Source organism: Sciurus carolinensis, chromosome 10, assembly GCF_902686445.1.
Source record: "Sciurus carolinensis chromosome 10, mSciCar1.2, whole genome shotgun sequence".
Classification (NCBI taxonomy): domain Eukaryota; kingdom Metazoa; phylum Chordata; class Mammalia; order Rodentia; family Sciuridae; genus Sciurus; species Sciurus carolinensis.
The window spans coordinates 98,900,706-98,911,566 of NC_062222.1; the positions used below are offsets into that span (position 1 = coordinate 98,900,706).

The following is a 10,861-nucleotide window of genomic DNA, read 5'->3' on the forward strand; positions in this document are numbered from 1 at the left end:
AGTTTTGTTGAAGATTATTGATATTTGAATGATGCACCATTTCCATATGCTCCTCACCCAAGAGCCAGTGGCTTTCCCAAAAGTGACCTGGGACAGCCTGGATGAATCTCATCACCAGTTTTGGGGACACACTGGCAGACTCCGTTTTGTTTCAGACCATGGTAGTGTCATTGGGGTGCTGCAGACTGATCTGAGTTCTAAGCACTCACTGTAGAAAGTTATTGACTTTGAGTTCATATTTGTTGAACAAGAGTTTTCAGTAATCAACATTTTGTTGGGAAGGTGTCAGCCCTTGTGGAGTAAAGATGGCCGTGTTGCTACCGCTGACCCTCTGCCCTAGCTGACTCTGATCTGCATTCTTAGGCCACTCAACTCTGCCAAGATAATTTAAAAATAGCATTTGTGTGTGTGTGTGTGTGTGTGTATGTGTGTGCAAGCGTGCTCTGGCAATGGGGAGGGTGTTTAAATCTCCTTTAAGTGGAAAAATGCACATTTTATGGGAGTCTGAGGCCAAAATATTCCCCTCCATTTGTGTGCCTTTAAGTTTCCTGGACGCGCTCATAAAGATTCACCATAACCTTTCCCTCCTTCCTATCACTTGGGTAGTTCCTGCTGGATCACTGAGTGTTTTGGTACCATTCCCTCTGTAGAGAACTTGGGAAAAAATTGTAGGAAAACTAGAGATTAAAAAAAATCACTCCCCCAAGACAACACCTGTCACAAGTTGATAGAGTTCTTTCTACCCTTCGAGGTTTTATTCCCTCCATTCCTCCACTCTTAATAGAAAGTAGAGAGCTTATTGTTCACACAATTTTTTTTAATTGCTTCTTTTTGCTGCACATTGTAACAAGCATTCCTCCGTGAATCGTGACTTTTTTTGTGGTTAAAATGAACTTTACTGGGCTTATTATTACAAGAGTAAAATGGGGTATTTCTGAAAATTAGTACAAATAACACAAACGAGAAACCCACAGACACAATGCACAATCCTATCATTCAGAGACAACCTCTGCTCTATATTGGTGCATTTCTTCCTGCATTTAGATTATTTGTATTATAGGTTGCTATAGTTTGAATATGTCCCCAAAAACCCACGTGTTGAAGGATTGGTTCTCAGGTTGGCTCTATTTCTAAGTGTTAAAAGATGGGCCCTAGAGCAAGGAAGTTAGGTCCTTGGGTGTTTGTCCTTGAAGGAGATTACTGGGACCCCAGCCCTTCTTGTCTATTTCTTTTAATTCCTGGTTGCTATAAGGTGAATGGTTTTGTTCTACCACGTGCTCCCCACCATTATATATGGCCTCACCACAGACTCAAGTGTCCAAGGGACCATGAACTGAAACCTCTGAAACCATGAGCTAAAATAAACCTTTCCTCCTTATGAGTTGTTTATCTCAGCTGTTTTGTTACAGTAACAGAAAGCTAACACATAGATCTACATGCTGAGCATATTTCACATGCTATTTTTAGTCTGATTATTCATCTAAAACATATTGATCCATATTTTTAAATAAAGACAAATTTCTACAATTATTTACATAGAACTCCATCTTATAGATGTTTGTTACTTTTGAACAGTTTCTTATTTGTGGACATTTGGTCTTCTTTTATTGTTGGAATTAATCTTAAATGAATGCCCAATGGCCCACTATGTCATGGTAGCATCTGCCACTTTTTTTCTTGTCTCTGCTATGAACTGTGAATGTCTTTAGACCAGAGAGAATATCTGAGGTGTCTACGAATCCCCAGCCTGTTGCCCAGTGCCCAGAACCAGGTCAATACTATAAACGAGGACTGGATGAATGTATTCTTACTGGGCTCAAATTACCTGAGTGACATTATATCTGACAGAGCAGAGTTTACGAAGAACAGGACAAGAGGGAGGGTGCTGACCTTGAGGGAGTTATAGTGTTCAGTCAAGGTAAAATTTGTTCCCTACCTCAACCCATATGGTTTCCCTCCAGTACCACACTGTAGCACATAGTCCCTCTTTAATTATGGGCCAGAATATATATCTGCATCTTTCTGAAGGTGAGGATGATAATTAATTTTCATTATTTGGAGAAAGCATGTTGGAAGAGGTGACATGATACCCCATTTGGAATATGGAGGCCTGGGTTCAATTCCTTGCTCAGCCACTCTGCTTTTTGATCTTAGGAAAATCACACAAACCCCTAGGCCTTGGTTTATCAAGTGGGAATAATACTAGCAGTACACAGTTTTCCTATGCATGTGGGACTGGGCAGAATAGGACCAGCTGGGCAGCTAGAGGGAGGGTGGGGAGGCAAGGAGGCACTCTGACCTCACTTTCATGAATTGTCTCAAATTTAGATTTTTAACTAATCACCCAATCAATCAATCAATCAACTTTTTGGTACTGGGGTTGAACCCCATGGTGCTGTACCATTGAACCATATCCTCAGTCCTTTTTATTTTTTATTTTGAAACAGGGTCTCATTAAGTTGCCCAGTCTGGCCTTGAAATTGTGATCCTCCTTCCTCAGCCTTCTGAGTCACTGGTATTTCAGAGGGTACCACCATGCCTGGCTTAGATTTGAATTTTTTTGAAATTGACAAATAATAATTACATGTATTTGTGGGATGCAAGGTGATGTTTTGATCTATGTACACATTGTAGAAATATTCAGTTACTCTCATTATCCTATCTATCACCTCATCAATATGTCTTTTGTGTGTGCGTGTCAAGAGTGTTAAAAATCTATTCTTTTAGCAGTTTTGAAATGTATATTCTATTATTATTAACTGTGTGCCCACAGCAAAAGGTTTCCTGGTCCAAAATCTTAGTAGTGCTGAGGTTAGGGATTCCTGCTACAAGGCCTGCAGTGTGCTTGGCCCAATGCAGAAGAAACGTCATCATGGTTACTGTTCTTACACGTGGTTGCTCCTATCGAAGCAATGAATGTGCTGTGACTTGGGAGAAAATTCATTTGAGTCTCTTGATCTGAGACCCATAAATGCTACTCAGAGGCATAAATATCGGTGGAAAATAGTACCAGTCCATTTAAGGTAGCTGGGTGAAGCAAGGAAGAAAACCAGTGAACCACAGACCTCAAATGAGGGAAAATCTCGAACACCCTCTTTCCATGTTCTCATTAATCTTCCCTGCAAGTAAGACGGGATCTGCCCCCTTTGGAGAAGAGAACACATAAGTGCATAGAAATTACTTGACTGACCCCAATAAGAAAGTCAGACTGGCGAGTGATCCAAGCAGGGTTAGAACCAGCACCTGCGCATCCATTCTGTGGGGCTGAGAATGGAACCCAGGGCATCTTCGCCTGCTAGGCTAGTTGCTCTGGAGCTGCACCTCAGCTAGTCCGGATATTTTGACTTTAAAGTCCACAGTCTTTTCACAGACTGCCTTCCTTAGGACAGGACTGTCCCTCTTGGCATCTGCCATCCACCCCTGTCCTCCCTCGTAGGGCTAACCAGGCCAGCCTCTCTTTGCTCTGGATCAGACCAGAACCTGTACATTCAGGCAATAACTTAACAACACAAAAAGAAAATGAGGACATAAAAATCTCCCTGGTTGAGGTGCGGCGATCTTAAGTGGTCCACCTAATTTTAGAATCTTAATAAGAGTTCAACGTTGATCTAATCATCTTGAAACTTAAAAATATAAAAGATACATAGACCCATGTTACAGTGTTACAGTGACTTCCAGTCTTGGTGCCCATCCAAGGCTGTGAAAGTAAAGATTAAATGAAAACCAACGTGATTAAAATTTAATCAAACAACCAGACTGGTGATTCCTCACTTTGTGAAAGCAGAATAGAAACAAAATTCTGGAGTTTCACACCCTCTTTCCTCCCTGCCTACCATTCCTAAGCCCCGACACACACACACACACACACACACACACACACATATACACACTCTTTCATTCTTTTTTCGTCCATTCACTCACTTAGCTATCTCTCTTTCTTCCCTCCTCTCTGCAGCAGGTTAGCATCTTAATGGACAGTAAGTGGTTCCAGCAATTCCATTAGGAGAGAGACCTCTGGCTGGGCAGTCATGAGAAGAAATTTTAGGAGGGAGAAAAGCCACAGTTCTGAAATAAAGCAGTGCTTGCCATAAAGAAACCAGTCTTTCCTTTTCCTTCCTTTCCTTTCTTCTCCTCTTTTTCCTTTTGGAGGCAGAGGGCTAGTGGAGTTAGAGAGCAGCTCAGCAGAGGCCAGATACCCAGCTGTTGCTCGGAACCAGGACAGCCAGTCGTCTAAGGGATGATCTGGGGCTGGGAATGCCCACTTTGAAATCTGAGCACAGCGACCGTGTTTATTTAAACATCCTTAGTGTTTGAAGGATGGTTGCAGCAAAAGCCCATGAGGGACTTTGTTTTTCAGACTTTTGGAAGGGGACATGGGGAACCTTGGACAGTGTGCAGTGGTATGGAGTTGAGGCCATGGATCTTCACAGGAATGGGAGGCCCAGGTCTGAGTCACTCTTCATGGTCATTTTGGATCTGTTTAAATCTCTCTCTTCTTTTGCATGTAGCAGCTTTGGTCCATAAAGTCACTGGGAAAAGAGACAGAGGATTTGTCTGCTTCAGAGACAAAGGGGACTGGGTGACTGGGTGATAAGCTTTGTGTGAGCCTGTCAGCTGAGCCTGGTCATGGGGCTGTGCTGGCCTGGTCCTGCGCTGGGGCCTCCTGCACGGTGGCTGATGGAACACAGGAGGTGCTGCAGGCTCGCTGTGGAGTCCCTGGGAGTGCTCCTGGACGCTGCAGGGCCCTGAGAGCCAGAGTACCATCACAGGGGCCCTCTGCTCTCCTCTCTCGCCCAGCTCCTCCAGGCTGGGGCCGCACACATTTTGCCTTATTGGTGATCAGATGTCTAGTCTAAAGGGTCACCCCAAAGGATCTATGCTGGAATCCCTGGCTCTCCTCCCACACAGACCTGTATCCAGTTGGTGACTGACTTTTGCATGCATGGCCACAGAAGTTGGTGAGCAATAGCCTAAATTCTGGGGTTAGCTGGGCTTCCCGCCTTTAGCTCTATGACTGGATAGGTCACTTGACTTCCTTGGCTTCAGTGTCTCACTGGGGCCAGGTATATGGTGAAAAATGCTTACTAACTTACTAATGTTGTATGAGCTCCTTCTTTTAGTTTTATGGTGAAAATTACATAAAATAATGTGAAATATCAGCTCAGTGCCTGACATAAGGACAGGACTCAATAATTGCTATTATATAATAATATACAGTATTATGATATAATGATATCTAACACATATGTTTATTGCATATGTATATATATATTTACGGGCATGTATACATGTGTATAATGCTTATTGTGTGCAGGTATTATTCTAAGTGCCTTATATACATTCAGTAATTGATTCCTTTCAGCAACACTATGCAGTAAGTACTATTGCTGTCCCTAGTGTACCGAGGCACAAATGTTAAGTGATTTGCCCAAAGACTCAGGGCTATTTAGTGGGGTAGGCCTGACTTGAGCAAGGCAAGCTGGCCCAGAGTCCACACTCTCACATCAGCCACCTGTGTGTTTGAGGACCCAGAGGTATCTTGCAAGGAGTGAACACCATCGCGTCATGTCCCAGAAGCTTGGGCGAGTTGGGTAGGTAAGACACAGAAAGGCAAATAACCATGTCAGGGCAAGAATCCGAAAACTCCCCCAGGTGATCCCGGTTTACAGCTAAGTGTGAGAGCCAGTGTCAGAGAATGGTGTTTCTCAAACTTTAATAAACATTCATGTTGTTTGAGGATCTTATTAAAATACCTGTGTTGATTCAGTTACTTTGAGTTGGGGCCTGAAGATTTTTTCCTCTATTTTTTATTATGATGTAATTTATCTGTTATAAAACTTACCCTTGGAAAGTACAATTCAGCAATTTTTAGTATATTTTGTGTAGCCATCACATCCTTATTCTCAGGGAATGTGTTCTAAGACCCTTGGTGAGTCCCTAAAACCACAGAGTTCCAAACCCTATCTATACTGTTTTTTTCTTATACGTAATACAATAAAGTTTAATTTGTAAGATAGTCACAGTAAGGGGTTAACCACAATAACTAATAATAAAGTAGAATGGCTATCACAATTTAATGTAGTAAGAATTACATGACCGTGGTCTCTCAGAGAGTGAGTACTGTACTCACTTCTTGTGATGCTGGGAAGTGATACAATGCTATCCGGGTGAGATGAAGTATAGTGGGTGGCACATACATTGTGATAGCAGTAGGTTGCTGCAGAGGGGTTGCTTAAACACAAGCACTGTGCCACCTCTGGTCCATCTGATAACTCAGGTAGCTGCTGTGGCTAATAGGCAGGTGAAGTATATGGCTGGACAAAGGGATGATTCACATTCTGGGAGGACACAGCGGGATGGTATGAGATTTTATCACATTACTCAGAATTGCATGCAATTTAAAACTTACAAAATTGTTTGTGTCTGGAATTTTCCATTCAATACTTTTGGCTCACAGTTGGCTGAGTAACTGAAACCATGAAAAGCGATACTGTGGATAAGCGGGCGGGGGGAAGTACTGTAATTCTAGATTGTCTTCATCACCCCCAAAAGAAATCCCATACCTATTGGCAGTCTGTCCCCCTCCTCCAACTCCTGACAATCAGGAATTTACTTTTTGTCTCTATGGGTTGACCTATTCTGGACATTTTGGACAAATGGAATCATACAATTTGTGGTATTTTTGTGTCTGGTATCTTTCCCCAGGCATAAGGCTTACAAGGGTCATTCACGTTATAGCACCAGCTCAGTACCTCATTCCTTTTGACAGTTGAGTCCATTGTAGTGATATACCACATTTTGTTTATCCATCCGTTGATGGAAATATGGACTGTTTCCATTTTGGGATTGTTACAAATAATGGTGATGTGAACAGTCATATACCAGTTTTTGAAGAGACATATATTTTCAATTCTCTTGGATATAGACCTAGAAGTGGCATTTCTGGGTCATTTGTTAACTCTGTTTATTTCCTTTAAAAATGTTTTTAAGATAAGGGGTTGCTCTGTTACCCAGTGTTCCTCCTAGAAGCTAGGACTTCAGGCATGTGTCACCATGGCTGGGCTATGTTGGCCTTTCTGTGGACTTCCCCAACTGATTTCCAAGGCAGCTTCCCGATATTACATTCCTGCCAGCAATGTCTGAGAGGTCCAATTTCTTCATATCCTTTCTAACTCTTGTGATGTCTGATTTTTTATTGGAGTCATCGAGTGAGTGTAAAGTGAGTTTGGTTTTGATTTGCACTGCTCTAATGACTAACCATGTGGAACATCTTTTCATGTGTTTATTGGCCATGGATGTACCGTTCAAGGAAATGTCTATTCAACTCTATAGCCCATTTTTAAATTAGGATGTCTGTTTATTGTTCAGTCACAAGTGTTCTTTATATATTCTGGACATTAGATCATGCTGGCATATATGAATTCCAAATATTTTTTCCCACTTATGGGCTGCCTTTTCACCTTCTTAATAGTGTCCTTTGAAGCACAGGTCCAGTATTCCCATTTTTCCTTTTGTTGCATGTGCTTATAGTGCTCTATGTAATAAATCATTGCTTGGAAAACTGGAAAGAAGGATCAATGAGTTGTGGGAAAAGTTCAAGTGGCCTCATGTGTGGAATTGGAGTTCCTGAAAGAAAGAAGGGGAGGAGAAAAGATATTTGAAGAAATAATGGATGAAAAATTTCCAGATTTGATGGAAACTATAAACCTAAAACACAAGAAACATGAAGAAAACTACCCCAAGGGATGTAACTATCAAATTACTCCAAATCCAGGTTAAAGAATATTAAAAGCAGCCAAAGGAAAAAAAGGAATACATACTAAGACACAAGATAAGAACGACAACAGTTACCAGAGTAGGAAGAATGCAAGTGAGAAGCTAGAGGAGAAATACCATTGAAACAGGGAAAGATAAGAAAAGTCCCTGACAGCCAGAATTCTTTTTTTTGGGGGGGGGGGTACTGGGAATTGAACTCAGGGGCACTCGACCTCTGAGCCACATCCCCAGCCCTGTTTTGTATTTTAATTAGAGACAGGGTCTCACCGAATTGCTTAGCACCTCGCTTTTGCTGCGACTGGCTTTGAACTCTCAATCTTCCTGCCTCAGCTCCTGAGCTGCAGGGATTACAGAATTCTATACCCAGCAAAGCAAAAACGAAACAAAACACAATGACAACTAAACTTCTAAAAATAAAAATGGCATATAGATTTTTTGAGGATTACAAAATCTGAAAGGAGTCATTAGCAGCTGGCCTGCATATCAAGAAATGTTAAAGGAAGTCTTTTAGGCAGAAGGAAAATGGGCCCAGATAGTAAAAGGATATGCCCAAAGAAATGGAGAGAACTGGGAAGGGGAGCTGTTGGGCACACAGATGAAGTGTTTCTCATTTAAGTCTCTTCCACACTCTCTCTCAGCAGGTTTCATTCACTTTATTTTTCTTAAATAAATGCCCTATGTTATAGTCACAACTGGAGCCTGGGACCTCTGCAGGAGACTCTGCTGTGGGATTTGCAAGATGGTGGGTGTATTTCTGATAGGGAGGGAGACTCGGTCAACACAGCCTCTTTCCAGAGTTGGACAGCCAGGTAGTTGTAGGTCTTGAAGATGGCATCAAAGGTGCTGATACAGTTGGGCTATGAGGTGTCCCGTAAAGACTTGTGTGTTGAAGGTTAGGTCCCCAGTACAGCATGTTAGAGGTGGGACTTCTGGGAAGTGACTGGCTCATGGAAGCTCTGACTTCGTCAGTGGATTCATCTACTGATGACTGAATGAACTACTGGGAAGTGGTGGACAGTATAGGCAGGTGGGGCGTGGGAGGAAGAAGAAGGTCCCAGAGGCATGACCCAGGGTACTGTATCTTGTCCCAGGCCCACTCCCTTCTCTGTCTCTCCGCTTCCTGAGCTCAACAGCCTTCCACCTCCATGCCCTTCTGCTAAGATGCTCTGCCTTACCTCAGGCCTGAAGCTATGGAGTTGGTGGACCATGGACGGAAATCTCTGAATCAGTGAGCCCACATAAATCCTTCCTCCTCTAACTTCCATCAGGTATTTTGGTCACATCAATGAAAAGTTAACTAATACAAGCAACTTTGGCAAGGTTGCCCAGAGTGGCAGAGTAGCCCCTGGCAGAGGTGTAGCACTCCTCAACGCCAGCCATCAGCAGCAGCTTCTTGGGCACAGGAGCTGAGTCAGTGCCAGTTCCTCTGCAGGCGAGGATGAGGTTCACCAGTGCAGAGCTGCAGTGCCCGCCATCTTGCAAAGGATGGTGAGGGGCTTGTGGGAGTGGTGATCTACACAGGGCTAATGAGAGCATGGCCAGGGTGATGGCCTCTTGGGTGTTGGCAGTGACCTCCTTGGAGAACCTCGCACTCAAACACACATGACCACTGCAGTCCCTGATAACCACAAACACTTTGATCCCAGTCTGCCGGTCAGCACAGATCTGCTTCTTCACAGGTCTTATCTTCAAAACCTCATTCTTGAGGGATGCCCCAAGAGAGAGTCAATGACCTGAGACTCTGACTTGCAGGGAGAGGCGACAGATCTCTTCCAGGAACTTGACTTTCAGGTACTTGAGCAGATGGCCCAGCTTGGTGAAGGGGACCTGCAACTTGTCCCCAGCTTTGCCTCCATGAGCCCAGCAGCCTCTGTGCTGCAGGACCCCACAGAGATGAGGCCTTGACTCATCTGCCACATCCCCCATGTGGGCCCTCACACTGCACCTGCCTCATCCCCATTGGGCATTTTTCCAAGAAACTTTAGGTCTCCTTAAAAGAAAGGAGACCTAAAAATAACAATGTTGTTTAAAAAAACAACAATGTTTAAAAAAAAACAACAATGTGGTATGCAGATTCAGAATGTAAATAAAAATATTTGCCAGGAAATAGGTGGAATCGGAGGCCATTATGCTAAGGGAGGCCATGGCTACAGGGAAACCAAGGCTTGGGAGTTGCTGGTTGAATTCCAGGCTTTGGGAGAGGTCTGGGTGCCCCGGGATAGGAATCCTTCTCAGAGGTCGTTGTACCTTCCTGGCACTGTGTAGGCAGGGTTCCTCAAATACAGTATTCTGAGGGTCCTGCTCTAAAACAGTGGCTGCCATAGGCTGCTCCCCACGGGTGCCATCAATGTACCCAATGCCCCAGTTCTACCAACTGGCCCATGAACTCTCCCAGAATTCAATTACCAGCTGAGTGAAAGCTGTGGCCTCTCTGTCCACTGACCCAGGCACTGGAATGAAGACAATCAAGCAGCAGGTCACCTGGGGTCAAGCCCATGGCTTTGGGTGACTGTTTGTCACTGGGTATTGGGCAGGGAGTCATAAACACAGGAGACAGTGGTGAAGCTAACTAACCATTCATGAGCGTGGCCATCGCTTGGCCTCATCAGACAAAGCAAGATAGCAGCCGCAGCTGGAGGCCAACAGTGTGCTTAAAAGCAGAGCCTTCCCAGCTCAGAGTGGAGCAGCCAGGGCCGGGGAGACATAAGTAGGAGGTAGAACAGCCCAGTCTTCAATTTGGAGGCCAAGCACATGGGCTTGGAAAGGAGTGGAGGGTAATTTCAAGGTTCCCAACAATTAAACTAGCGAGTGCTGCATTATGTCAACCTGGGGTAACTACCATGACAGGCAGAGTGAAAAACAGAAGCCTATAAAAAACGCTTCTCCACTAACCAGCAACTCAGGGATAATGTGATCCAGAGCTCTGTGGAGGAGACCATGGCTGCTGCGCTGTCAATCACATTGGCTTAGCCGTCTCACTTGCTGTGATATGGGAAAGAGAAAAAAGAAGACCCCAAACTACTTCCAATGCTGAAATGGGAGGCCTAAGCCTATGGAGTTAAGCTGACGTGGGTTCAAGTCTCAT

At 43.9% G+C, this 10,861-nt stretch overlaps 1 protein-coding gene across 1 annotated transcript; it reads right to left on the reverse strand.

The window, feature by feature from the left end:
- Positions 1 to 9,069: 9,069 nt before the first annotated feature.
- On the reverse strand, positions 9,070 to 9,702 carry LOC124994291 (40S ribosomal protein S2-like). The gene is made up of 2 exons (XM_047566042.1): positions 9,523 to 9,702; positions 9,070 to 9,477 (listed from the first exon to the last, which is right to left on the reverse strand). The coding sequence occupies exons 1-2, from the start codon at positions 9,700 to 9,702 to the stop codon at positions 9,070 to 9,072; spliced, it is 588 nt and encodes a 195-aa protein (XP_047421998.1).
- Between the last annotated feature and the right edge of the window lie 1,159 nt (positions 9,703 to 10,861).